Genomic DNA, 27,844 nt, shown 5'->3' with positions numbered 1-27,844 from the left:
GACCATCCCAAACCTCCCGTTCAGGAACAGAATCAACACTTGTCATACTGAGTGGTCTCCTCCTCCTCCTCCCCAACACACAGCAAAATGCCCCTCCCTGCTCCCCAGAGGTTGAGGAGTCCCAGAAAGCGCCTCCGAGCAGCTGGAAACCTTGCCCAGTTTTCCACTCCAGTGCGAAACGGCCCGAGGCCGGAGACGCGTCTTCCCCTGTAAGGACCGCGGCCAACGCCGGTCTCCGCCACCGCGCGCAGCCCATGGGCCTTTCCGGAGTCCGGCTGGACGCCGGGGGCTTCCCGGCAGCTCAGCCCGGGGTCTTACGGGGCTTGGCCGGCCCGGGCCTCAACGCAGCCAGGAAAGGCACGGGCCGCCGGAAGGCAGAAGGGGCCAGTCGGTGGAAGACGGCCACGGGGAAAAACGAGTCTGCCTTTAAAATGAGAGGATGAGCGGCTGGGAAATGGAGCGCAACCAACTTCCCACCAGCCGCCAGAGCAATTTGCTTTCCGCCTTGTTTAAGAAACCAGTCCAAGGGGCACTTACTGGTGGCGAGTAGAAATGATCCGGCCAGGAGGCGAAGGGTCCCGCCAGCAGCAAAGCCAGCCCCGCCCCTCACGGCCATGGAGGCTCCGCCAGGTCGCTCTCCTGGGCTCCAAAGAGGCGGATGCTTTAAAGCGACGCGGGGTTCCTTAAGCAACGCGCTTGTTCGCTCGCTGCTCTTCCCCTCCACCCCCGGAGACGAGGACCGTCCAAGGTCCTCAGAAGCCCATTAAAGAGTTGCCAGCGAGGTTTCTGCTGGGTCTCTCCCGACTGGGGTTAGGAATCAGCACCCGCCCCCTTTCCCTTTCCCTTTCTTTCTCTTTCTCTTCTCTGCCGCCTCCTGCACGGGGAGCAGCGCGTGCCCATCGGCCCTTTTCCCCTTAGCAGTTCCTGCCCCATTTCTTCTTCCCGCGATCTTTGTCGGCTGATGCAGCGATGCAGCAGCTGATGGAAAGAAATTCTCCTTAATCGATCTTTAACTCTAAATCTACTTCAAAATCCTCTAGTTGGATTAGATGGATTAGATTAGTTTCTCTGATTAAGCTCCCTGCTCCCATTTTAACCAGCAGGAGAAATTTCCCCCAATGCCATTGTTGTGTTGATGCTTAATAGAAATAAGGCAAGTTTTAAGCCTAAAATTATGGCATTCAAAGAACGAAGATGACAGAAAAGGGGCATGCTGAAATGTAACCGGCTCTTTTTTAAAAATCATATCTTTTTAAATATTTGGTGGCAGTGTTGTAAAGCTCAACCATTCTGGAAACTGATTTAAACCAGAATGAAAGAAATTTTAAAAGCTGGATTTCCTTTCTAACCTGCTACATTTTAAATTCTTCAGCAAAGGATCGTTACCTTGTCGTGGTGCTGGAGCTTGAGCACCTCAATGATGCCATGAGCTAAACCGTGAAGGGCCACCCAAGACGGGAAGGTCATGACAGAGAGGTCAGACTAAATGCGATCCCTGGGGAAGGTAATGGCAACCCACCTCAGTATTCTTGCCGGGAAAACTAAATGGATCAGTACAACCAGAGATATGTCGGTATACCATCGGGAGATGAGACCCCCAGGTCGGAAGATGGTAAAAATGCTACTGGGGAGGAACAGAGGATGAGCTCAACTAGCCCCAGACGTGATGACGCAGCTAGCTCAAAGCCGGAAGGACGGCTAGCGGCCGGCGGTGCTGGTGGTGAACGGCGAATCCGATGTTCTAAGGATCAACACACCATTGGAACCTGGAATGTAAGATCTATGAGCCAGGGCAAATTGGATGTGGTTATTGGTGAGATGTCAAGATTAAAGATAGACATTTTGGGTGTCAGTGAACTGAAATGGACTGGAATGGGCCACTTCACATCAAATGACCACCAGATCTACTACTGCGGACAAGAGGACCACAGAAGAAATGGAGTAGCCTTCATAATTAATAGTAAAGTGGCTAAAGCAGTGCTTGGATACAATCCAAAAAACGATAGAATGATCTCAATTCGAATTCAGGGCAAGCCATCTAACATCACAGTGATCCAAATATACGCCCCAACCACAGATGCTGAAGAAGCTGAAGTAGAGCAGTTCTATGAGGATCTGCAGCACCTACTGGACAACACGCCTAAAAGAGATGTCATTTTCATCACAGGAGACTGGAATGCTAAGGTGGGCAGTCAAATGACACCTCAAATTACAGGTAAGTATGGCCTGGGAGAACAAAACGAAGCAGGACACAGGCTGATAGAATTTTGCCAAGACAATTCACTCTGCATAACAAACACTCTCTTCCAACAACCTAAGAGACGGCTTTATACATGGACTTCACCAGATGGACAACACCGAAATCAGATTGACTGCATCCTTTGCAGCCAAAGGTGGCGGACATCTGTACAGTCGGTAAAAACAAGGCCTGGAGCTGACTGTAGTTCAGATCACGAACTTCTTCTTGCACAATTTAGGATCAGACTAAAGAGATTAGGGAAGACCCACAGATCAGCTAGATATGAGCTCACTAATATTCCTAAGGAATATGCAGTGGAGGTGAAGAATAGATTTAAGGGACTGGACTTAGTAGATAGGGTCCCGGAAGAACTCTGGACAGAAGTTGGCAGCATTGTTCAGGAGGCGGCAACAAAATACATCCCAAAGAAAGAGAAAACCAAGAAGGCAAAATGGCTGTCTGCTGAGACACTAGAAGTAGCCCAAGAAAGAAGGAAAGCAAAAGGCAACAGTGATAGGGGGAGATATGCCCAATTAAATGCAAAATTCCAGAGGTTAGCCAGAAGAGATAAGGAATTATTTTTAAACAAGCAATGCGCGGAAGTGGAAGAAGACAATAGAATAGGAAGGACAAGAGACCTCTTCCAGAAAATTAGAAACATTGGAGGTAAATTCCAGGCAAAAATGGGTATGATCAAAAACAAAGATGGCAAGGACCTAACAGAAGAAGAAGAGATCAAGAAAAGGTGGCAAGAATATACAGAAAACCTGTATAGGAAGGACAACAATATCGGGGATAGCTTTGACGGTGTGGTCGGTGAGCTAGAGCCAGACATCCTGAAGAGTGAGGTTGAGTGGGCCTTAAGAAGCATTGCTAATAACAAGGCAACAGGAGACGACGGCATCCCAGCTGAACTGTTCAAAATCTTGCAAGATGATGCTGTCAAGGTAATGCATGCTATATGCCAGCAAATTTGGAAAACACAAGAATGGCCATCAGACTGGAAAAAATCAACTTATATCCCCATACCAAAAAAGGGAAACACTAAAGAATGTTCAAACTATCGAACAGTGGCACTCATTTCACATGCCAGTAAGGTAATGCTCAAGATCCTGCAAGGTAGACTTCAGCAGTTCATGGAGCGAGAATTGCCAGATGTACAAGCTGGGTGTAGAAAAGGCAGAGGAACTAGAGACCAAATTGCCAATATCCGCTGGATAATGGAAAAAGCCAGGGAGTTTCAGAAAAACATCTATTTCTGTTTTATTGACTATTCTAAAGCCTTTGACTGTGTGGACCATAACAAATTGTGGCAAGTTCTTAGTGGTATGGGGATACCAAGTCATCTTGTATGCCTCCTGAAGAATCTGTATAACGACCAAGTAGCAACAGTAAGAACAGACCACGGAACAACAGACTGGTTTAAGATTGGGAAAGGAGTACGGCAGGGCTGTATACTCTCACCCTACCTATTCAACTTGTATGCAGAACACATCATGCGACAAGCTGGCCTTGAGGAATCCAAGGCTGGAGTTAAAATCTCTGGAAGAAACATTAACAATCTCAGATATGCAGATGATACCACCTTGATGGCTGAAAGTGAAGAGGAACTGAGGAGCCTTATGATGAAGGTGAAAGAAGAAAGTGCAAAAGCTGGTTTGCAGCTAAACCTCAAAAAAACCAAGATTATGGCAACCAGCTTGATTGATAACTGGCAAATAGAGGGAGAAAATGTAGAAGCAGTGAAAGACTTTGTATTCCTAGGTGCAAAGATTACTGCAGATGCTGACTGCAGTCAGGAAATCAGAAGACGCTTAATCCTTGGAAGAAGAGCAATGACAAATCTCGATAAAATAGTTAAGAGCAGAGACATCACACTGACAACAAAGGCCCGCACAGTTAAAGCAATGGTGTTCCCTGTAGTAACATATGGCTGCGAGAGCTGGACCATAAGGAAGGCTGAGCGAAGGAAGATTGATGCTTTTGAACTGTGGTGTTGGAGGAAAATTCTGAGAGTGCCTTGGACTGCAAGAAGATCCAACCAGTCCATCCTCCAGGAAATAAAGCCAGACTGCTCACTTGAGGGAATGGTATTAAAGGCAAAACTGAAATACTTTGGCCACATAATGAGAAGACAGGACACCCTGGAGAAGATGCTGATGGTAGGGAGAGTGGAAGGCAAAAGGAAGAGGGGCCGACCAAGGGCAAGATGGATGGATGATATTCTAGAGGTGACGGACTCGTCCCTGGGGGAGCTGGGGGTGTTGACGACCGACAGGAAGCTCTGGCGTGGGCTGGTCCATGAAGTCACGAAGAGTCGGAAGCGACTAAACGAATAAACAACAACACATTTTAAATTAAACGTTATTCAACTTAGCGCATGGCAATGGCTGCACGCGCGCTTCCCGCTGGAAAGTCCGTCCGATTCCCACTGCGGGGACGAGCGGGCGCCCTTCCTCACATCCGTCCGGCGCGCCGCAGAAGCAGGATCCTGGCGCAGAACCAGGGCCAAGCCGCCGGGCAGTGAGCAGGCTTGACCAGGACACCAGCCCGAGTCCATTCGCAATCAGGAGGCTTCCGGGTGACTTTGCGCTCTCAGGATTGACGCCGGGATTAAAGGAAGCAGGACCCCGGGAACGCTGCCTTGAGCTCCTGAATGGAAAGAGGGAATGAGCAGGAAGGGCCCCGTACTGGTCAGCGGGGCACACTGGGGCCAGGAAGCCCCCACTGCTCCAGAGACTGTCTGGGAAGACCATACACTGGGGTAGCTGAAGGGTACGGTCAAAAGAGTCAAGGTGGCAGCCACGACAGTGTGATCGAAGCTCTGCCTGTTTTTTTATGTGTGTCAAAACGTGAGCGGAACTTTGGTCATACCATAGCGGCTGCCATCTGGGCTTCTTTGACCATAACCCGCGGATGCCGCTGAGCCTGTGTGAAAGGATCGGGTGTCCTTTCAACCGCAAGGTGCCAGCGGCGTCACGCAGCTGCAAGCAGGCAAGGGCTGTCTTGAGCGCCTTTCCTGGAGCACGGAGTCTGGCTGAGGGGAAGGGGTCGCTACCCCTGCTTTGCCCTGTCGGGCCCCGTCTGGACCTTGGGTTCCGGGAGGTCAGCTTGGAGCGAGGCCGAAGGAGGACGCCTGGACAGGGAAGGGTCCGGCGCCCAAACCTGTCAGTTTTGCGGGACTGCCAAGGGTCTGCCGGCTCTCCTGGAGACGGCTGCCCGGGGCCGAGGACGGGCGTGGCCTGCCTTGCCCTGGAGGGCAGGAGCCGAGGTCGAGGCGGCGGGGTCCGGCCGGAGGGTGAACGCGCCAACGCAGCGGCGGGAACAGAGGCGAGCCCTGTCCTGAGGAACGGAGGCCGCTAGAGAGGAGCCCGGGGCGGGAGGGGCCAGGCTGCCCCACGAGTCCTCAAACAGAGGCTGGTCGGAGCGGCCTCTGCCCTGGGCAAAGGGTGGACTAGATGAGCTCTTAAGGACCCTTCCGGCTCTCTCATTCCGGCAGCCAAAGCGGCTGCCGGCAAGCGTGGGTCCCTGCCCGCTTTGGGATCCGGAGTGGGGCTGGCACCGGGGAGGAAGGAAAAGCGAGCTGAGCGCGGTGGGACGCGGCGAAGGGAGGTGACAGCTCAGCAGGCCGAGGAAGCTCGCGGGGGGGATTTCTCCCTATTGATTTAACTTGCCGGCATTGAAAGAGCTGGGAGAGAGATTGGTGGCGAGTGAGCAAGAAAGGATGACCCCTCTGGCCACCGTTCCCTGCCTGCAGCTGCAGGACCGGAGGGAGGCGACGGGCAGCCGGGCACCTCCATCGGGGCAGGCAGTGCCAGCCCGCAGGCCCGGCCCAGCGGCATTCCTCTTGCGCCTGGGCACCACCCTTCGCCGGGCGCCCAAGCAACGAGATTCCTCCTGGGGGGCCGCCTCCGCCCCAGCCTGCCTGGCCCTCCGCCGCCGCCCCCCCGTGGCATCACAGCAACTCAAGCCAACACCTGGCACCGCGCCAGGGTTTTTAATTTTTAAAAATTAAATCTTTCGTTGCTTTTTAAAGTAATAACAGAAAAAGAAAACAGCAACAAAAAGAAACAATGCACAATCTCCCAAAACTTAGTCAGTACCGGGCAGTGTAAGAAGACGTGTTTTAGAGAGGCAGAGCGCCAGGTTAGGACCAACGTTCAGGCGCCACTTTTGATCCGTATCCGGGGCGGGGTCCCCAAACTGCCCCGTCCGGATTGGCCCTCTCCCCGCGAGGAGCCCCAGCCGGTCCCCCGGGCAGCCCTGCTCCGCCCCTCTCTGTCGCAGCCACGCGGGGACTCGGGCCGCGGGTCGAGGCGGGCGCCCGGTTGCCGCTCCTGCGACTGGGGGAGGGGCGCCGCCTGGCGGGGGTGCGAGGAAGCGGCGCGGCGGGATTCGAACCTGCAGCTCCCGGCGCCCCGGCCTCCCCGGCCGCCATCTTGGAAGAGGGCAGGGGAAGCTGACGCTCCGGCCCGAGGATTCGCCGGTCTTTTCTCCCGGCAGCGATTCCGCTTATCGCGAGGCTCCATCCCCGTTGGGGAGTTTCGGGGTGTAAATAAACGACTTGATTATTTTGAAACGAGGCAACGCGAAGACGCGTTTTGCATCCTGATTGGATAAATGCCGTGCATATATTATCGCGGGCTGCATGGGAAAGGGGTCACTGATGGCCCCAGAATCCAATTGCTTCAGATTTACACCTTTGTTGCACTGAAGAGCTATTGTGCATGAACTCCAAAGGAGGGAACAAAAACGACCAAGGTTCCTAACTCCCCCTTTTTTTCTTTTTACCTCACTGTAACCTAGAAACTTCTCTTTCTCTGAGGTTTAAATGGCGCTGGCATGGGTATGCTTTGCGTGTTGTATGAAAGGAGAGAAGGTTAGCACTCCCCTTGATAAGGATGGAAGAGGCCCTCGCGGCCTGTGCAACACGCATATGGTTAAGGCGCTGCCACTTACGTTGTGGCATCTGACCAATTTTTGGGGGACGAGGCCACCAAGCCCCTGCTTGCTTTTGTAGCATCTCAGGCCCCCTCCGACAACACAGCCAGGCCTGCCAGAGGGCGCTCTCGGGTAAGAGGCGGGGACCTCGCTTAAGGGCTTGGTCGCCTCTTAAGAGAGCTCCCTCCTACTCCGAAGCAGCTAAACGGAACCACTTTGGGGATTTGCACCCAAGGCCACCCCTTCGGTCGGGATCCATCACTGCCACTCTAAAACCAGCCAGGTGGCAACCCCCCCCCCGCCCCCCCGTCTAATCTCTGGAGAGTTAAGCAGGGTCAGACCCTGTGAGGGCTTGGATGGGAGACTACCAAGAGATCCCAGGGCTGCAGGCTAGGGTGGCAAGTTACCGGAAAAAGAAATCCTAGAAGGAAACGGCTGCCAAGAAAACTACTGTAGAGGCATCCACGAGTCCTCGGCAGCCGAGTGCTATTTGAGGGCTTCTCTTCCAGTCTTTCTCCTTACTCTGGAGAATCAGGAAAACAGCACGAGAGCCATTAAAAAAAATAATAAAGTGGTGGGGGGAGTGTGCGTCCTGCTGGCTCCTTTGGCTTCCTAGCTGGCTTCACGACCCCCTTCTCCTGAGGGCCCCGAGCTTTCGCCTGAGCCTGGCCGGCCAGACCCAACACCCTGCTCCCAGTTGCGCTCCTGGGGTCGGCCCTCCCAATCGTGCTGGACTCCCCCAGCCAGAGGGCTTTCAAGAGCTTAGCCGCCTCGACCTGCCGCCCACCTCACAGCCCTCGGGAACACCCTCCAGTCCCTTCTTGGCCAAAGTTCCCGGAGCGACGGGGCTCCCGGCGTTTGCGAGGGGGAAGAGAAGCGGCCAGCCCCTGGGCGGCTGGGGTCCCGCCCACGGGCCCTGAACCCGCCCCGGGCACGTTCCGCTGGCGCCCTGTCCCTCTGGACCGAGTTACGGGTGTCCAGGTGAAGCTGCCTTGAATGCCACTCCCAGAACACACTCACGCCAGCCAGCTGGTCCTGCTGTCAACCACATTAAATCCCACTTTTTATTCTGTCATGCGGTCACTGTCTGGGATGTGTCAGATATGAAGAGAGTGGTAAGAGGAAGGAAAAGGATGAAAAAGTGTCAACGCCAGAAAAGACACAGTCATACTATTAGCAATACAAGTCCATACAGAAAGATTTTCCAGATAAAAAAACTTTTTACACTGAAGAAACTGTACACATATTGTGAAATTTGCCAGAACGGTTTTAAAAAGTAAAAACAAAAAAGGGTCACAAGAGCTGGTTCTTTTGGGGGGGGGGGGGCAGCTAAGAGGGAAAAGCCTTGAAGATTTTCACCGCAGTAGCTTCTATCAGAGCACACAACACGGAGGAAAGGGCTCTTGAAACTGGGTAGAAAGGGGACAACACAATACACACTCATTTGGTCGCATTAAAAATATTCTTTTGTCTTGAGTGATGAGGCATATCGTTAACCGCTGAGCAATTCCATGTAAGTTCACTGAGCCAGGACTTAAATAAGGACTTTAAAAAGGTTCACCTTATTTCTAGCTGTGGGGGACAGAAAGCCCTCCCCCCCAAGCACAGGGCAACTGCTTTCTCCGAGCAAAACCAAGGAGACTCCCAGCAACAGGATCAGGCAAAAGAAAAGGAAGCTTCTGTTCTCCATCAAGTGATGCTGCACCTTCCCTCTGAAAAATCACTCCAGGTTTCCTGCTAATGCGGCTGAAATGTGGTTTTTTTTTTCCTTTTTTAAAAAACACAAACACGAAATAACCTCCAATGTTATGGACACCACCCCAACAGTCTCCACGTGATGTCGGTGCCAAAAGTATTTAACAGTCACTCTTCCAAAGTTTAATGGTTTTGTCGTTCTCTAGGGCTGCAGAGGCGATGATGTTTTCGGTCGGATGGCAAGCCGTGGAGATCACAACATCTGTTTGGAAAGAGGGACCGAGACCCACATTATCACCCAGCGCAACAAGCCCACCCAAGCAGCGCACGTGCTCCAAGGAGCCTCAGGGGAGAGGCCGTGACCCACTCCCACCTCAGCAGAAGGTGAAGGTCTGCGTCCCCCTTCCGGGCATGGCCTTGGCCCGTTTGCTGGTGCACAAAAGGATGGTATTAGCCTCCTTGCCACAGCCAAATTGTGGGAGGATTGTGGGAAGGCGAAGCTCTCCCTGTGGCGTGCAGCAGAAGGGGGCCAACCGGAGGAGCTGCTCCCTGTTCTCAGCCTGGCCAGGGAGCAGGAAGGGGGGCTCGGACCATCACCAAGGCAGCGGGAGCCAGGACCAGCGGCTGCAGCTGGACAGTTGGCCGGCAGGAAGTGCGCTACCTTTGCGGCCAGGGGTGTCATGTTCTTACATTCCTAGTAAACAACAGCGCATGGCACAATCGTATTCCTTATTTATTAGCAGTTACGTAATCGTAATGTCTGCAACATGATCATGTGCAAGCCACTCTGGATGCGGTTACTGTGGAGACATGCTCAAGAAGAGGCTGAGGCAGTGGGGGGAGCACAACTACTCCAAGCAGGGATCCCCAATTCTCCCACCCAGCCCAGGGGGTTAGGGAGACCCCTTCGGCTGTTCGTGGCTTTACAGGGGGACCACAGGATTGAGCCAGATTAGTGTAGTGTCCTGGGCTGGAACGAAGGAATCTCTCAGCAGGTAGGAGGGAATCCTGAGTGCAAACAGTGGTAGAAAAGCCGGAGGCAGCGGGCCAGAATTCTGGATTGGGGCCCTACAGTTCCAGGCTAATGCGGCAGGTCCAAAGGGGCCCCTTAAAGATGTACTTGGCATAAAGCTGAAAAGACCTGGATGTTAACCTGTCCCCAAAGCCCTAGCTTTTTGGTGGGACCAACAGTAACCCCGTTAGCAAAGTTACCGCTGCAAAGTGCTGGCAGCATGCAAGGGTGCCTTTACGCAGCCCCATCAAGGCAGCTTCCAAGCCAAGGTTTTCAGTTCACGCCACCTGGCTGCCTCGCCCACATCCTGGGCTTCACCCAAAGCATCCCAGAGCTCCTACCTGTGTGCCCTTGCAGCTTCTGTACAATCTCTTTTGTTTGGAGGTTCCAAATATAAACTAGGTTGTCCTCCGAACCCGATACGATCCACTACAGGAAAGAAAGAAGTGCATTCAGAACAGGAGGACGGAGTGTGGGTGGACCCAGGCAACTGCAGATCCGGTCACAAGGGCCGCTTCCCGCTCTCCTCCTTCGATCGCCAGGGCTTTCCTCCTCCTTCACCAGTCCAATCAGCCACCCCTCACCCCCGTTGGAAACGTGGCTCCAGAGGCGGCTTTCTAAAACATCAAGAGCTCCATTTCTTCTCATCTGGGAGGATGCACATCGCAAGGAGGGAAGCAGCGTCCCTGCCTCACAATCGACACACGGTACGTCCTCGGCAAGCACAGGTGCTCCGTGGCTGCCCATTTCTTTAAGTGGTAAGTCTCCCGATGTCAGACCCAGCGCCAGGCCCTAAATCCTGTTCCCCTGAAAGGAGCGGCTGCCGCTGCCTCACCTTACCTTGTCCCTCCACCCAGGCCCTGCCTCTGAGTACGAATGCTGTTCTGCACAGTTGCTCAGACTGATGGGGAAAGCACAGGGCCCGCTTGTACATCTGGGCTCAGTAACAGCTCAGAAAAGAGATCCTCACCTTTCCGCCAGTAACAGAAAAGTTGGCAAAAATGCAATACTTCTCATTCTTGTGGCCTGTGTAGGTCTTGAGGCACTGGAAAACAGAAGGCCGCAGAACCACCTATCACACCCCAGCAGTATGGCCAAGACAGGAACAGACTGCTGGCGGGGTGGTGGTGGTGGGGGTTAGCCACACACTTTCCCCAAAGACTGATCTCTGGACAAAGAGGGAACTTCTGCCCCAGCTACGCATCACCCTCCCCTGCACCCTCCCCAACTCGGCAGTCACACATGGTAACTCTTAATGGCCTGAGGATATTCAGAAACGGTTCTTTCTGAAACGGAAGAGGTCTACTACATCAATTGCAAATTACTGTTGAATTGAGCTTCAACTGTGGGAAGAAATAAAGTTAACAGTACATATGGCTAGTCTGCTTAATACATTCACCACACCGAAGACAACGGAACTTGTTTCTGTATAAATTCAGCTAATTTTTAAGGGAAACACCAGAACTCACCTTCCCTTTGCTGTAGTCCCAAAGCTTTAGAGTGCTGGAGGGAAGGATGGAGGGAAGAGGTCTGGTTAGAGAGCGGCCAGGTGCGTCTGTCTTTCCCCCCCACAACCGCCTCTTGGCCTTTCGGTTTCTTTGGGCCAATCTTCCCTTTGCTGCCCCAGTGACCAGAAGAGGCTTCGGAACATCTCTTTCGCCTTCCTGCTTGTCTACCCGTTCTTTCATACCACCTGTTTTTCCCCTCCTTGAAAGAGTTTTAAAACCGCACCTCAATATTTATCTTTTGGAGTTTATTCTTTGCTTAACCACTTCACTCTTTGGAGGATCCTAGGCTACTACTTCTAAATTTGGAGCCTAAATGACAGCTGTTCTAAAAATAAAGGGGGGAATAAACTCTGTAGGGCTCATTGAATTGCCAGAGGGAAGGATAATTGCAAGCAGAATTAAGCATTTTAAGAGAATAATTAAAAACAGGATCTCCCAATCAGTATTTCTGCAAGATGCTGAGACTACAATACTGTTGATCAGTGTTTCCTACCCGTGGCAACCTCCTGATGTGTAGCCTTCAGTACCCAGAATTCCCCAGCTAGTACGGTCATTGCTGAGAATTCTGGGAGTTGAAGTCCATACATCCAAAAGTTGCCACGGGTGGGAAACACTGTGATAGATCCTACTGTTCTTCTCTCTCACGGGGTCTAGAGTTGATCTGGGATGCAGCCAAAGGTTTGTCCAGGCCCTCTGGATCCTCTGATTCTCATATCCGTCACCACGGGATGAGGTATCCATCAATATGCCAATGATACTGAGTTATATATCTCCATCCCGGGTGAGATAAGTGATGCGGTAGCTGCCCTCTCCAGGTGCCTGGGGGCTTTGGGGGTCTGGATAGGGAACAACAGGCTTCAGCTGAACCCTGGTAAGACGGACCGGCTGTGGGTTGATGGTTCCTCTGTATCCGGGAAGTTCTGTTTGGGGTGGCACTGCCCCATTCAGACCCAGTGCGTAATCTGGGGGTCCTCATGGACTCATGACTCCTGCTTGAAGAGCAGGTGGCAGTGGTGGCCAGGAGGGCCTTTGTGCAACTTCATGTTGTGCGCCAGTTACGCCCTTTCCTGGATCGAGATGCCCTCCGAACAGTCACTCATGCCCTTGTCATCTCCCATATAGACTACTGCAATGCACTCTACATGGGGCTACCCTTGAAGAGTATCCAGAAGCTTCAGCTGGTCCAGAATGCAGCCGTGCAAGTAGTTATTGGTGCCCCAAGATCGGCACATGTGACACCCCTGCTGCGCGAGCTGCACTGGGTACCAGTTTGCTTCCGGGTCCAATTCAAGGTGTTGGTTATCACCTTTAAAGCCCTACATGGCATGGGGCCAGGTTACCCGAGGAACCACCTCATCCCCTTAACATCGACCCGCCCCACCCGGTCATGCGGAGAGGGCATGCTATGAACCCCGCTGGTAAAGGAATTTCACCTGGTGGGGTCCAGGAGGCGGGCCTTCTCTGCAGTGGCACCCAACCTCTGGAACATTCTGCCCCCAGAGGTGAGACAGGCCCATTCCCTCCCAGACTTCCAGAAGAACCTAAAAACCTGGTTCTGCTGCCTCGCTTGGGGTGGGAGGGGCACCGGTTCATCTTGGGGGTGGCTATTATAGATCTCTCCCCAACAAACAAGATCTGCGCTGCTGGATTTTGTATTTTATATATGTTTTATTTTTGTAGTTATTTATATTGTAATTTATGTGTTTTAATTCTGATTGTAAACCGCCCAGAGTCCCCTTTTTGGGGAAGATGGGAGGTGATGGAAATTTGAAATATACTATACTATACTATACTAAAAAGCAGGTCCTACAAACTCATGGGGCTCCAGGCTACAAAGTGGTTGGCCATGTGGGCCTCAGGAACTCTCACTGCAGAAACACACGCGCAGAGCCATTTTCTCAGCACGGGTCTTACTGTGGTTCTGCGGAACAGGCCGAACTAACACCCTGGACTCTCCCTGCTGGCCCAGACCAAACGTGGCCTGGTCCAGCATTTTGTTTTCTGGCAGACAAAGCAAGCAGGACAGAGGAACCCCTGCTGGTCTCTTTCCACCCGCCTGTGCAGCTTCTGCCAGGGCCAGTCTTCAAGGAGGACCAGGCAGCGCCAGGAAAAAAGCTGAAGCCATTTTTTAAAATATTAAATCTTGTGAATATGATTATTCTCCAGTCATGTATTTAAAATAGCTTCCTTTCTGCCACTTTTACAATTATGGTTTGGCAAAAACTTTTGGAAGTTTTGGGGGCAACAAGACACTCTGCCCTTCAGGTTTTTCACATCTAATCTAGGAAATCAAGACACAAGCTGGCACCAAGCTCTTTCGGGTGAGAAGCACAGAGGGACCTTTTCTCCACAACCTTGGTTCCCTCCTTCCTACTGCAATTATTTTTCTTTTGAAAATTGGAATGGCATTCTTTGGCTCTTACTTATCCAGAGTTGCTGCTAGAATATATTTGCCATTTGGAGAGAATTTTACAAATGACACAGGGGGATTGTCGTCATCTGAAAGAGAAAGAAAGAAAGCACTGTTTTAAGTCCAACGTGGTGAAATAGGGATTTGTTTGAGCCGATTCCTTTTGGAGCGGAGCCAACTCACCAATCAACGTTTTCAAGCACTGGCCAGAAGCGGTGTCCCAGATCCGACTGCAACGCCAAGGGAGAGCCACGTTAGTCATGCAGAAAAGCTTGGGGGATGGACGGATGGACAGACACGGACACACATGCACTCAGCACAGCCAGGGCACTCTGAACAGAAATTGCCGGAACCAAGTCTGGTAGCATCACTTCACTTTGACAGGTTTTGACAGGAAATGCAGACCTTTCCTAGCTGAGACTAAAAAGCCTGTGATTGTAGCATCTGGATCAGGGCCACCTTCAGAAACTGTTTCTCAGCACTGGTACATTTTAGAGCAAAGGACTCAGGAATTTATTATTTTTAAGAGTAAGCTTTCAGAATTTCCTTCTGGAGAATCTTTTGTCCAGAAAGATTAAAACACTAGGAACGTTTCCCACATGCAACAGACGCATCAAGGCAGCGAGGCAGAGGCCGGGGGAAGAAAGTGCTGTGACTATCAGGGTGGGCTGAGCTCACAGTGATGGGGGGGGTAGGCAGGCTGACGCACAGGAGGAGGGGAGGGGAGGGGCCAGGCGTACCGCCTTACCCTGCTGCCCTTCAGACACTTTGGGATTTTCTCAGATGAAACCAGGCATGAGTGAAATGGTCCAGGCTTCAGCTTGACCTGACCACGACCCACCACACTATCTCTAAGACAGAAACACGGAGGTATCTTTCTGCATCAAGCCCATTATTTTCTCCAACCATCTCCATGATTTTCAGTGGGGCTGAGATTCTGATTTTTCAAGCTGCCAGCCCAGGAGTTTTTGGAAAAGGGGGATGGGGTGGGGGGGAATAACAGAGACACTGTTTGCATCAAACTATGGCAGTTTCTCCTCTTCCCTCCATTTTAATTTATCTCAACAGACGTCAGCCCCATGAGGTAGACCAGACCAGGAAATCAACTCCACAGGAAGGCTGATGCTGCTTTTATTGAACTTGGCTCTGCTTGGCTCTTTATCAGTCTCACTGTGCTGGACCTCCTCCATGTAATCCAGTGACTTCAGGGAGGCATCGCCTGAGCTGCTTCTGAATGTTACCTCGCTTCTCAGGACTTACAAATGTTTCAGCCCCTTTTACCCAGGGAATGGTTGCCGCATATTTCCATCAAGGTCACCTTCCTTACTCTCTATAACAGACTACCGTGAGTTCATTAGGAAACTGGTGGCACAAATAAAAAAAGACAATGTACTCAGGAGCACTCCAGGCTACCCTGACTCTCATCCAGGAAGCCGCCATTAATCCCCCACCCCGACACAACCCGTCATTCGCAGTGCGGGACACGCAGCTGCTGGCCGCTTGGCAGTTCCCCTGGCTTCCTGCAGGTGCTGCAGCCAATTTTGCAGGCTCTTTTTCAATGTTCCTAATAATTTTGTGATTTTGGTTATAGCCAAATTTTCCCCCACAGCATTGTTTTCTCTTCACCAATTAGGGTGAAGAGACTTTTTCAAATAAAAGTTTCCTCTACAATAATGGAAACACCGCTACCTTTTCTTTTTATATTTTCCACCCCAATGGGGTCCCGGAAAGCAATGAGGGACAGGGGCTCGGCCTGTCCAAAGCCCCACAAACAGGGCGCGCTGGGGGTGGCGGCAGACGTCCGAAAATGGGCTGATCTGACGGGGCCGCAGGAAAAGAGCCCAGACACCCCCCCCCCCCGCTATCCCGTGGGAGGGGCAGCCAGGCAGGGGCGGGAATGCTGCCACCAGCTCTGCTCTAGGCCCCCCCACCCCTCAGGTGACCCAGAGCGGGGCTGCGCTAAGTGCAGCTTTGTTTTTAATAAGGGAAACAGAAAGAGTAGGAAGGGAACTGCAAAACAGGGGAAGCCGAGGCTGCCTTGAGGCATCTGGGGGCTCTGTGGGGGGTTGAGGTGTTGCGGTTCCAATTTTGCCCCTTCAATTGCCAGAAATGGAAAAACACCTGTTTGTTTAAACAGCACAAATGCACAGTCTGAGCCTCGGCAAAGGTCAAGGGACTCTTGGACCAAGCCAAGCCAGAGCCCTGGCATTTCTTCCCCTCCATCCTGCCTTTTTCACAGCCCTGCAGGGCCACAGGAGGGGCGCGCGGGGGGACATCTGTAAAAGGCGGGAGCTCATTTTAAAGCACAGAAAAAGCAGCTTTATACAGCACCCAAAGGAAAAGGAACACAACGCTGTTAACAGAAGAGGAATAAACCAACAGCCCTCCTCTGAAAGCCCCTCCCCAATAAAAAGCCCACCATTCTCCAGTCCACCTCTGAGCGTGGCGGCCTCTGGGGAAAGAGCCGGAGAGGTACACGTGGGACCCAGCCCCGGGGGTGCAAACCAGGCCGGAAGAGGCCTGCTTTCTTTGGGCAGAGCACCTTTTCTGGCTACAAGAATGGTGTTCCCTTGCCCTCAGTTTAGGGACGTGTGTCTTCACTGGGTTTTCGCCATGAGGCAAGAAACCACACACCACTGCCCTTTTCCAAAACCGAGGGTGGGCACACTGGGCTGATCCAAGGGACACGTGCTCCCCTCCCCACTCCACCCCTGGCCAGGTCTGCAACTCCCTCCCCGCCATGCAAGAATGGTTTGCGGCACTGCCTATGTGCCTGCCTCTGCCAAGCCTGGGCAGCCTGACTCAGCAGGCATATGGGGGCCTGCTCTGCACGCCAGGCGGCTTTCCTTCCCCCCTACTCACCACAGCCCGTCGTAGCTGCTGGACACAATCAGGGAGCCATCGCGGTTAAAATGCACCTGAAGGCAAGAAGAGAGATGCCATTTGGGCCAGAGGGGAGAGAGGAAACCAGCCCTGTGCCATTCCCTGTTTTTGCCCCTTGGAGGAACACCTCGACAAGCACCCTAAAGAGGCTCCCGAGGGAAACGTTACCCTGATTCACCCAAAGAGAACTTACAGCAGAAACGGGATCGGAATGAGCTGGCAGTGTTTTCAGGCACTTCCCAGTTTTTACATCCCATATCCTCACGCTTTCGTCAAACTGGAAATGAAGCAGGGGAGACATTCAAAAGCTGCTTTTTTGAACCTCAAAGACCGCGAGGGGGTTCTGCTTAGCAGACAAGCACCCAATGCTGAGGCAGCGTTCCCCGTGGAAGCTCCTATTCCTCAGCACCAGAATGAGGCTTCTCACAATTCTTGATGCGAACAGATTTGTTCACACGTTATGTCAAATTAATAAGATTAATAAGATTTTATCACCCACAGAGAAAACAATAAGGAAAAAAGACAGATGGTGCTGTAACCTATATTAAACCCTACCGTCCCTTTGACTGAGAACAATCCAGAGCAGCAGCCATAAAAGGTGCCTCCCTGCACCCTGAGGATCCACCTTCCTGCCGGGGGCACGGGGGGCGTGGTTTGCTACTGAATGCTTCCGAAGGCAGAGCAAGCAAAGCTAAGGAGGCCTGTCCAGCCACATTGCCCTGAGAGGCCACCCGTTCCTTTCAGCTACAAATGGGAGGAGGCCTTTCTCAGCCAGATGCTTACCGATCCCGAGACAATGAGGTTTGACTGGGGGTTGAAATTGCAGCAGAAGACATAGTTGCTGTGCCCCTTCAGAGTTTTTAAGCATTTTCCCTAGAGAAAAAGAAAGAGAGAAGCATGTTAATAGGGAGCTCCGCCCACAAACTTTGCAGAAAGAACAAGAACAGACTCAGATGGTAAAACGGTGCTGGAAAGGTGGCCAGTGAAATGCTTGGCTTTTTCTCAGAGCTCTGGGTGGAAGAAGAAACACATCCAGGTCTGCCCAAATTTCCCTTTTTGAAAAAATGGGAGGGGAGGAACGCCTCCTTCAGCCAACCTCCATACTCTGCAACCTGGAACCGACCGATAATGCTGACGCTTGGTTCCAGATAGGCAAACCGGCCACTTTCTGCACAGAATGCGTATTTCACTTGGTGAATTCACACGACGGGGCTACAAGGAGGCGGCTGTCCTTCTAGAAAGCCACGCAACATGGTGTCCCCTCGGATGCAGTTGGATGGGCTGTTCTAGCCAAGCAGCATCAGGACTGCACACTGGCTGGGGGAAGCAGGTAATACGCCTACGTTCTGAAGACCACTCAGACGCCTCCAGTCCCTCTTCTTTTAGTCATCTCTTTGATTTCTATCTTGCCTTTCTGCCCACAGAACAAGCATCAGTGCAATACTGTCAAAGCCCCATCTAGCGGAATGAACGTTGTCTCATTCAAAATATTCAAATGGGGAAGTGGTCAAGGACCAGCCATCTATAACTGAGATGAGGTGCTTAATGCAGGATGTTTCTATGCTGCCTTTGTAACTTTTTTTAGAGTGATCAGCCATGACAACGAAATATGTGCACCAGCTATGTCTTTCACGTGTAAAATCACTCCAGAATCACAGCAGATTTTCTTTTGCTGAAATGCAGAACAATGATTTTAAAAATCACCCATTTTGCTTCTGCTAGTCTAGAGTGGTTTCAAAACTAAATACATTTTCATTTTTGCACATACCTGATCAAGAATTTAAAAATAATTCAATAGATGTGGACTGGAGTGAACTGGGGATGCAGATCTGGTTACACTGTTGCACCCAACAAAAATGCCTCAATGATTCTGCTTCAAGCTGGAGGAATGGCAGATGCTCAGCTCTGAGTGGCAGAGCGCAGGGCACTCCCGTGTGTTCCGCATGCTTATAAATTACTTGGATGAGAGTTTAGAAAAAAGGGGAGAGCAAATATCTTAGGACAGTATTGCTATTCAAGAGGATCTTGACAAGCTGGGATAATCAAGAAAAACCAACAGGGACAAATGTAAAGTCCTATGTTTGGGTGGGAAAAATCAAAGGCCTCGGGGTAGGGAACCATTCTGGACACCAGTACAAGCAAAAAGGATCTGGATATCTTGATGGATCACAAGCTGAACTCGAGCAAAAGCCAACGCAATCCTAGGCCAGATAAACAGAAGTCAAGTCTCAAGATCAAGAGCAGTCAGTCATCATTCCGCTCTGTTCTCTCTTGGGCGGCCCACGCCAAGAATACTGCATCCAGCTCTGGGCAGTGAATTTTAGGAAGGACACTGGCAGACTGGAGAGTGTCCAGAGGAGACCAACTAAGATGGCAAGGACCAGCAAGGAAAAAATATATGAGGAATAATTGGGGTTCTTGGGGATGTTTAATTGGAAAAGAGAAGCTCTACAAGGAGACACGATGGCTGTCTTCAAGAGCCTGAAGGACCATCATTTAGAAGATAAAGAAAAATTGTTCAGGTTCTTCCAGAAGACAGGAACAAGGAACAATGGGTTTAAATTGCAAGGAAGGTGATTTTGGCTGGACATCAGGAAAACCTTCCCAGAATTATGGCTTGCTCATCAGTGCAACAGCTGCCTTCTTGGCTGAAGATGTTTAAGCAGAGGCTGAAGGGCCATCTGTTGGGAATGCTGCAGCAGTAGTTCCCTGCACTGGGGAGGGAGGTAGACTAGCTCCTCTCCAACCTCCCTTGCAATCTTTACATTCCACGAGTCATGCAGAAAGCAGATATGCCTTTCGGATTCCCTATGGGAGAGCATCTGTAACTCCTCTGCCCAGCATTCAGTTCTTTCCTAGTTCACCTGCAATCTGGACCGCCTACCTCTACCTGAACAGGGAAAAAAAGCTGCACTGGAAAAGAAGAGCAAGTTTAAGAAAGGTTTCTGAGACACAGCAGTTGATATGCTGGCTCTGGAACCTCCTTTGTACTCCCCTGGAGCACTGGGTCCCACACCAAGGCCAGGAGCAGATCCAGAGGGAGCAGCCTCTTCCTGCCTGAGCTCCCAGACTTTCTCCTGGAGGACGGGGCAGGGGACCTTCCATGTTTTTATCTACGTATGAGAGGATTAGACCCCATGGAAACTGTCAACTCTATTAGTAAAGACTGTCATGAGTACAGAGGGTGAGCAGGAGGGGGCCCCTATCCGGGGAGGGAAACACATGCATGGTTTAGAGGCTTAGAGCTGTCATTCAGAGAAACCCAGGACAGACCCGCCTTGGGTTTGGGGTTTTCCCACGCTCCTTCAGTTTGGTAGGGTTTTCTGCCTGCTAGAGCAGTTAAATAAAACACTAGGGACTTCCTCCTCGTCTCAGCGTGGTCTTGCTTAGCCAGGACAGACTATCTGATCACGGAGCTGCCAGAAGAAACTCGGGTTACGCACTCAAGGCAGGGAAGAGAAGCAGGTGCCCTCAGAAACTAACCGCTGCAATTAAGCCCACCGGAAACACACAAGGGACTTTCGCTGGATCAGGGCATACACCGAACTTGGTACCAAGGTGTCTCTCCAAAGTTCTTGGGGATTAAAATCAGTCAATCAATAACTTCTTACCGAGCTGACATCCCAGATTTTGAGAGTTTTGTCATCCGAGGCAGAGACCAGAAGGTTAGAATCAGATGACCAAGCAACATCAGAGATTCCCTGCAAAAGAGAAAAGTACCTTTGCAATTACTTCTCATTCATCCCAAAGTTTGGGATGACATGCTGGGGCATGTTATTCATCCCCAGCAGCTGGCAGCACCAGCTGATTTTGCTTGATCATGAGAAGATTGGTTGATCACGTTCTAAATCTACAACCCCAGGTCTGTAGATTACATTTGGAAGTTAAAAAAACACAAAATACAGAAAGCAGCAATAGCAATCCCCTTTGTAACGCTGCCAAGAAACCTGCATGGGAAGCCACAAGCAATTAGCTTGGCTTGGAAAAGTCTTCATTCAGGAGGAGGGGGACAGGTGTACCGGTTTATCTTCCTGTACGCAGACGGGAAACGTTTCTGTATAGCACACGCCTCCAGCAAATGCTTAACTTGATATGACTCCTGATGTGTTCATTTACTACTCAGGAGTCGTCTAGGAAGTGCATGCCCGAGTGTCCCTCTGTGCTTCTGATCAAACGCTGTATAATCCAGAAACCTTATCTCCCCCTGTGTCACTCCGTGTAATGCCTAGTCAGACACCGTTTCCCTTTGCACCGTTTTCCCCAAATCGTGACCTGCCTAATTTTATTAGAGAGAGACCACCTCAGGGACAGTCCTGGATAATTAAGGCAGACTGTAACCTCCTCCTCCTTGTGGCTTGTTACAGCTCCTTCTTGGAAAGGCTTTTGCCCAACTCTTACTGGTCAAGAAAGGGGATCCTGTGTCCTGGGACAATCTCAGTCAAGTCTGCAAGGAGCACCAAACAACTCCCATCCCAATGCACCACACTTACCAGCTTATGTCCAGACATTGTTTTTTCAAACTTGCCATCGTAAGCACCCCAAATTTTAATAAGCTTATCAGCCGCTGAAGAAAAAAGGAAAAACCACCAGTGAAAAAGCCTGGTTATATGGACCAAGCTTGCCACCCACACATTTTTCGCTGCAAATACAGGTAATCCTCGCTTAACGTCCACTTGTTCAGCGACCATTTGAAGTTACAATGGCACTGAAAAAGGGGTCACAGCATCCCCCCAGTCACGTGATCTTGACTCGGGCACTTGGCAACTGGTGCACAATAATGATGTTGCAGCGCCCATGGTCGCACAATTGCCATTTGCGACCTGCACTGCCGGCTTCCAACAAGCAAAGTCAATGGGGAAGCCAGCAGGAGGCGGTAAATGGCGATCATGTGACCATGGGACACAGCAGCCGCACGGGATTCACCTAACGACAGCAACCGGGACTGCCGTCGTGTGTCGCCATGGTCACGTGACATCATGCCTTATGACCGTGTCGCTTAGCAATGGAGCTCCCAGTCCCAATTACCATCAGTAAGTAAGGACTACATGTCCAGTCATCTATCAAAGTATTTGTATACAGCTTTTCATTTGTATCAATCTTGAAGCAGCTCACAACAGTATTAGAAACTGGTGGCGCCTCATCTCCTTCCCCTGGCTCCCATCATGCCTCAGGGTGGTCCTCTACCCGAGTCCGGTCAGCCAGAAACTGAAGCCCAGCAAACTTTACCAGCATATACAAAGTGGTGTGCCTGCTTCTTCCACTCCTATTATACAAGGAGATACCTGGCTATAGTAGTTTAAAGATAGTTTAAAGGATGAATGAAGAATGCAGAGCACAGGCCAGGAGTCTTTCACCCCAGTGAGAACTGGGGGAGGCAGGGCAGCAGTAAGAGCCGCTTTCCCACTCTAAGGACAAGAGGGGTTTGGCACTGCGAAGAATTCTGGCCAGGAGGGTGAGTTGGCATCAAGCTGCCATGAAACCTGGCCCACCAGTCTTGCCCAAGGGATACATACCACGCCCTACATTTATGTTAAGTTGCTATGGGAGCAGAGGAAAGAAGAAATGGGCAGAATACTTTATTTGGCAAATAACACAGCTTCAGAAACATCTTTACAAAAGTCCAGTCCACAGATCTGCTCACTAATTCCAGTACTCAGGAGCTTCCAAAAATGTCTGCTTCTACTGACCCCTACCCAGTACAGCTTATGGAGAACCAGAATGTATGGTGCAAAATGAAGAATTAGGAAGTGTTTGCACCAATCATAACATTAGCTTTCCTTAGTACAACACCGGGCATACATACAGCCTTAAGTACCACCTACAGTTACCCTGATTCCGTCAGTTTTACCGATGTTCTGAAATGACATGGTCACCTACTGGGTCAAGAAAAGCTTTTCTTCAGTTAAAATGTTATGTGCAAATTAAAAGCGAGCACAGATATTTTAAAATATAGCATCTTATTGATACTGCTTTAAACCATTCAAATATCTGAACCTGATACTCAAAAAGGGAACGAATGGGAAGCCAAGCCATCTTCCCACTGAGGAGAGATTCCACAACTGGGTGCCCTGGAGGAGCAAAACTGCGTTACCAGCTGCTTCAACCCCAGTGGTAATGGCATTTGGAGGGAAATTTACCAGAAGATCTGGAGAGGACAAGATGGTCAAAGAAGAGCCAAAATTTTGGATTCAAATGCTTACTTTGATAGAGAGGATTTTAAAGATTAATATTCAATTGAAGCCAGAACTTTTCCTTTTAGGACTAATGGATAAACAGTTAGAGAAAAGCCATGGCAGATTATTTTAATATAAGATTACTGCGGTGAGATTATTACATGCACAGAGATGGAAAGATTTGACACTACCCACTATGAAGCAATGGTTGGTGAAAATGACAGATCTTGCTGCGATGGATAAACTAACTTCTCTAACTTTGATTAGAGAAAAGACTATCTACATTTATTGGTGACTGGAAAACTCTTATGGACTTTTTGCGTAAAAATGAAAGAAAATGAACTTGTGATTTATGATTTTGATGACAGGATAGATTATAGAAAGAAGAGTATTATGATGTAACTTTAGAGAGAGAGGTTAAAATATAATTATAACTGCTGTGAAGAATATCAGAAGCCACTAGTTTGTATCTTTTTTCTTTCTTTTCTATTTTTTCAACTTTTTTCTGTTCTTGAGCTTTTTGCTTTCTCCTTGCTTTCTTTCTTTTTCTTTTCTTCTTTATATTAGTTTGTATTAGCGTTTATCTTCTTTTTTAAAAGTTTTAATAAAACTTGTATTAAAAAGAGGTGGTCAAAGGAGAGCCTCATCCCCAAGTTATGAAGGGAAATAAAGGACAAATCCAGAGCACATTTTAGAAACCAGGAACCAGGGTAAACATTTCAAAACTGGTGAAATACGCTCCCAGTCAAACCCCCTGAACTTCTAATCCATCCCCAAGGACAGCCCATGGCGTTCTGAACAGCGACTTGCTCAGAAGGAAGTGCCCATTCTGTGACACATACATGCCTTTTCAACGGGGATTACAAGTTGCAGAAAGAAGAGAAGAGAAGGATACTTACAAGAACTGGCCAGCCACTCCCCGTTGGGGCTGAATTTTACAGAGGAGACGGCTTTTGTATGTCCTGCCAATGTGAATTTCAGGGCATAGTTTGGTTTCACAGGTGCAGGCTGAGAAAAGAAAATCATGAAAGTCAAGAAACAAATATCTCCCGCAGAGCATTTACAGCACAGGCTGAGCGCACCCTGGGTAGTTCTCTGACTACCGACTGCCGGGCACTTCATGACTGCGTGGGACTCCCCTCCCAAGCCCTGGTCCCGGCAGACCTCCCTTCGGGCAGCAGAAAAACCATTACTGGGCCCTTGGCAGGTAGCTATGCATGAAGGCTACATTTGGCATCAGGGAGGCCAAAAAATCCATCTAAAACAATAACTTGTTATGGCCCATCAAGTCAGCCCTGACTCCTGGTGACCACAAAGACAAGTCCCTGCAGTTCTACTGCTGTGCTTTCAGCTGGCTTGCCAACACCTTCTTCCTAGGGTTGAAAGAGAACAATTGGCCCACAGTCACCCGGGCAACTTCCATGCCTAAGGCAAGATTAGAACTCAGTCTCCTGTCTTCTAATCCAGCCCCTTAATCAATAGACCAAACTGGCTTTCACAATCCTTTTATTAGGATCGATCAAATTAACAGAAAAGTATGTGGAAACCAGATGTCACAAATCCAGGTACTGAGTCACTTGTGAAATCTGCTCCTTCACAAATTATAAGACAGTTTTAACAACAGACTAAAAATGCATTTACAAAAGAGAGTTGTTCATCCCGAGAACTAAATGAAGCTTTTTGCATAGCAGCCATGAATCTGCAAATGCCAAACGCTGCCTGGGGGGAAGCAGAGCTGGACTGACTGCAACTAAGTCTGATCCCAGACAGAAGTTCCTTTGCTGCCTGAAGTTCTGATCATCTGGCAAAACAGTTAACTGTTGCAAATCCAAAATTGTGTGGTTTGCTTTAACATTTCATTGTTCTGATTAAAATGAGCTTGTAGGCCATTCAGGTATAACTTGGCATCTTTCCAATACTACATTAGCATCAGGCACATTTGAGAATGTTACAGGCAGGGATCAGGGATCAGGTTTGGAGCAGAGACTTGCAGATGATAAAGTCCCTGATAAAAGAATTGTAGGCGGTATTGCTAGAAAACTTCCATTTGTATCTTGTTCTATTCTCAGCTGTTGACACATAACTTCTTTTATTTAAGTTGTGCTTTGTTCTGTTTATTACAGGCACAGGCAGTCCTTGGCTTACAATTGGGACTGGAATTGCCATCGCTAAATGACACGGTCGTAAAACGTGATGTCATGTGACCTTGTCACTTAGCGATGACAATTCTGGCAGTCCTGGTTGCCGTTAAGTGAGGACTGTGCAGGTTGTTAAGCAAGGACCTCATGTGACCATGACTTCTGACTCCCAGCTGGCTTCCCTATTGACTTTGCTTGCGGGAAGCTGGCAGGGAATGTCGGAAATTGTGACCATGGGACCACAGGCATTCTGCAACAGCCGGAACTATGATGACCCTTCGTAAGTACCATTTGTGCAATGCTGTCATAACTTTGAACAGTTGCTGAACAAATTGTGGTAGCCCGAGGACTACCTGTATCCCCAAAAACATTACTAGTTAGAATATAAATAAGTGAATCCAATGATTGCAGAGCTGCAGTTGCCATTAAACCTATTATGTACTGGAATAGAAGGAACAGTAGTCTGAGTCTCCTGTCACACAATGCCTAGATGTTATGGCTCCCTGAGCAACTAAATCCCACAAGCAAGAAAAGAGGTAGATATTCTCAATCATCCCATCAGCAAAATGCAGGTTTTCATGCTATTTGGACTCTCCCAAGCAATTCTACTTGGATTTCCAGGCAGAGCAATGATCTAGAAGCTTTCCACTCACCTTGCTCTGATTGGTTGAGGAGGAAGGTGCTGACTGTGTTTTGGCTGATTCCGCATCAGGTTTCTTCTCTTCTGTAGCCATGACTGTGGAAAGCAGCAAGCCAAGATTAGACTGTTTCAAAGGAGGAGTTCTCCTCTCTCTGAAGAGAGAAAGAGAGGCAGAAAAAGAAAGGGCATTTTACCTATGCAAATCTAAGGAGCAGCAACGTAACTATTGCTGCAAAGATACAAAGGAACATTTCACTCACCAGTGACACATCTGAGACACTGTGAAGCCACCTAACTTCAGCTGAGCTTCTCTCTACAATGTATAAGCAGCACTGGAAGGCAAGTCCCACCCCCAACACCGCCTCATCCCTCAGCAATCAAATTAGTGCTACGCTTTTTTAAAAAATGGGAAATGTATAAATATTTAATTTTTTTACCACAGTAGTATGAATTGGATGTGGCTGACTTCTGTATTGTGAATTACTCAGGAGAAAAATGGAAGCAGGGTTCAACCAAAGACGACTGGAGGGAGATAAAACAGCAGTCTTCCAATAGCTCAGTGTTTTTCCACCTTGGCAACTTTAAGGGGCATGGATTTCAACTCCCAGAATCCCCCAGCCAGCATGCCAAGGTGGAGAAACATTGCAACAGCTGAAGCTGCGTCCAAGGAAGATGGTGTGGACTTACTCTTGGCCTCCGAGAGCAGGACCGGGGGTTAAAGGACAAAGAGGGCCTTCCTGGTGAAAGCAGCGTAAGATCCCGCCAGGAGAAGGATCCTTGAGCAAGGACCGGAAGACCACCTCTTTAGGGATGGGTCCTGTAACGGGCAGGGGGCCGGTCGAGAGGATCGCTGGAGCACCTTTCAGCTCCATGATTATATACTGAATTGCAGAGCCTCCCAAACCGGGTTACCCGTTGCATCCTCCCCGCCTAATCCCGCAGCACGGAGGAGAGGGGAGCGAGCCCTCCCGCGAGGCCGGACCGCGAAGGGAGAAGCGCCGGGCGCCCAAGGGGAGGAGCAGCCGCAGACGACCGGGGCCAGGCGCGAGGGCAAAGCGCAACCGGCAGCGCTCGGGCGAAGAAGACGGAGCGGCGGGCCGGGCCGGGCCCGCCAGACCGGCCGGCCGCTCCCGGCGGGGCCGCGCAGGCCCGAACGCGCCTCCGGGGGCCCTTCAGCGGCGCGGAGGGAGCGCGCCCGGCACAGCCCATCGCTCCCCCGCGGGGCTCCGTCAGCTCCGCCGCGGCCCCAAACGGAGCGCCGCGTTGGATGGGGGGGGCCCGGAGACTGCGACCGGCCGGCCCAGCGCGGCCGCTCCCCGGCGCGCATCCCCGCTGACTCACCGCGGCGCCTCCTTCGTGGCGGGACGCGCGGGGCGGCTCGGGCTCCTCGGGCTCCTCCGCCGCCGCCTCCCTGCGGGCCGCCCGGCGGGAGGGAGGGAGGGGAAGCCGCGCAAGGCCCTGCGCAGGCGCACTGGGGACGGGCAGGCGAGGCGCGATGCCGCTCTCGCGTGCGGGTCGCCCTGGTCGCGCAAGCGCAAACGCGCGCGGTACGGCGTCCCGAAGGGACCAAGAAATGTCGGGCGGAAGCGCCTCTCGCGGCTACGGTGGGCCTAGAAGGACAAGCAGCGGAGGTGCGTGGCCGAGTTTCGGAGGAAGGCGGGGGGAGGGCCGCGCGCTTCCGCTGCCTGGGCGGGGGCTGCTCCGGCCGGCCGCTGCGGCACTTCCCTCGGCCGTAAGCCGGGCTGCTTCTCTCGCGCGAGGAGAGCCGCGCAGCTCCAGCCGAGCCCCCGGGAGAGCCGCCCGCGGGAGGGAGGGAGAGTCTCCGGCTTCTCGTCGGGCAAGGCGGCCGGCGGAGAGGCGTCTTGTGAGCCGAAGGACTGTGCTGACCAGGGCCGAGGGCAGGAATAAATCGGCAACCGAGGGATTTGTGTCGTCGTCCCTTTTATAAAGAGCTGGCGTTAAGGGGCAACTAGGTCTTCCGCGGGGGATTGCAGGAGCTCCCAGGGGTCTCCCTAAATTGGCCGTGAGGATTGCTCTTTTGTAAAGCGGCGGAGAGCTCGGAGCTTTCGGTGGCAGAGGTAGGCAAGCGTTCAGAAAATCCCCAAGGGCAAATCCCCGTTTGCAGAACTGTAGGCCTTCATTTGCAAGGTTCTCTTCAGCGCAAGTGCTTTTGTTTATGCTTTCGTTCGTTCATTGATTCAGTTG

At 50.9% G+C, this 27,844-nt stretch overlaps 1 protein-coding gene and 1 non-coding gene across 3 annotated transcripts; one reads left to right on the top strand and one right to left on the bottom strand.

Moving 5' to 3' along the window:
• Window positions 1-7,096: 7,096 nt before the first annotated feature.
• On the top strand, window positions 7,097-7,221 carry LOC134506382 (U6atac minor spliceosomal RNA). Its single transcript, XR_010068802.1, has one exon. It is a non-coding gene; the product is annotated as a U6atac minor spliceosomal RNA (small nuclear RNA).
• A 992-nt stretch (window positions 7,222-8,213) lies between these two features.
• WDR5 (WD repeat domain 5) lies at window positions 8,214-27,096 on the bottom strand. Of its 2 annotated transcripts, none has more exons than XM_063315992.1 (14): window positions 26,981-27,096; window positions 25,653-25,789; window positions 23,761-23,869; window positions 21,179-21,252; window positions 20,300-20,389; window positions 17,472-17,561; window positions 16,882-16,965; window positions 16,668-16,723; window positions 13,989-14,035; window positions 13,819-13,894; window positions 11,357-11,390; window positions 10,858-10,932; window positions 10,229-10,316; window positions 8,214-9,137 (listed from the first exon to the last, which is right to left on the bottom strand). In XM_063315992.1, exons 2-14 carry the CDS (start codon window positions 25,731-25,733, stop codon window positions 9,037-9,039), a joined length of 1,005 nt encoding a protein of 334 aa, XP_063172062.1. In that variant the 5' UTR covers window positions 25,734-25,789; window positions 26,981-27,096; the 3' UTR covers window positions 8,214-9,036. The 2 variants fall into 2 exon arrangements, with proteins under 2 accessions (XP_063172062.1, XP_063172064.1); XM_063315994.1 differs by having other exon boundaries at window positions 25,653-25,735; window positions 26,981-27,083.
• Window positions 27,097-27,844: the final 748 nt, after the last annotated feature.

This window comes from Candoia aspera, chromosome 16 (assembly GCF_035149785.1).
Source record: "Candoia aspera isolate rCanAsp1 chromosome 16, rCanAsp1.hap2, whole genome shotgun sequence".
Lineage (NCBI taxonomy): Eukaryota > Metazoa > Chordata > Lepidosauria > Squamata > Boidae > Candoia > Candoia aspera.
The sequence above is the reverse complement of the archived record's forward strand: the minus strand, read 5'-3'. Positions and strand labels throughout refer to the sequence as shown.

What these genes read in the sequence shown, in the direction of transcription:
- WDR5 (XM_063315992.1), bottom strand. Translation starts at nt 25,733, where the DNA reads ATGGCTACAGAAGAGAAGAAACCTGATGCGGAATCAGCCAAAACACAG. An exon ending in GGAGTGGCTGGCCAGTTCTT is followed by an intron (nt 21,253 to 23,760) that starts GTAAGTATCCTT and finishes TTTTTTCTTCAG; the next exon opens with CGGCTGATAAGCTTATTAAA. An exon ending in CAATGTCTGGACATAAGCTG is followed by an intron (nt 20,390 to 21,178) that starts GTAAGTGTGGTG and finishes TCTCTTTTGCAG; the next exon opens with GGAATCTCTGATGTTGCTTG.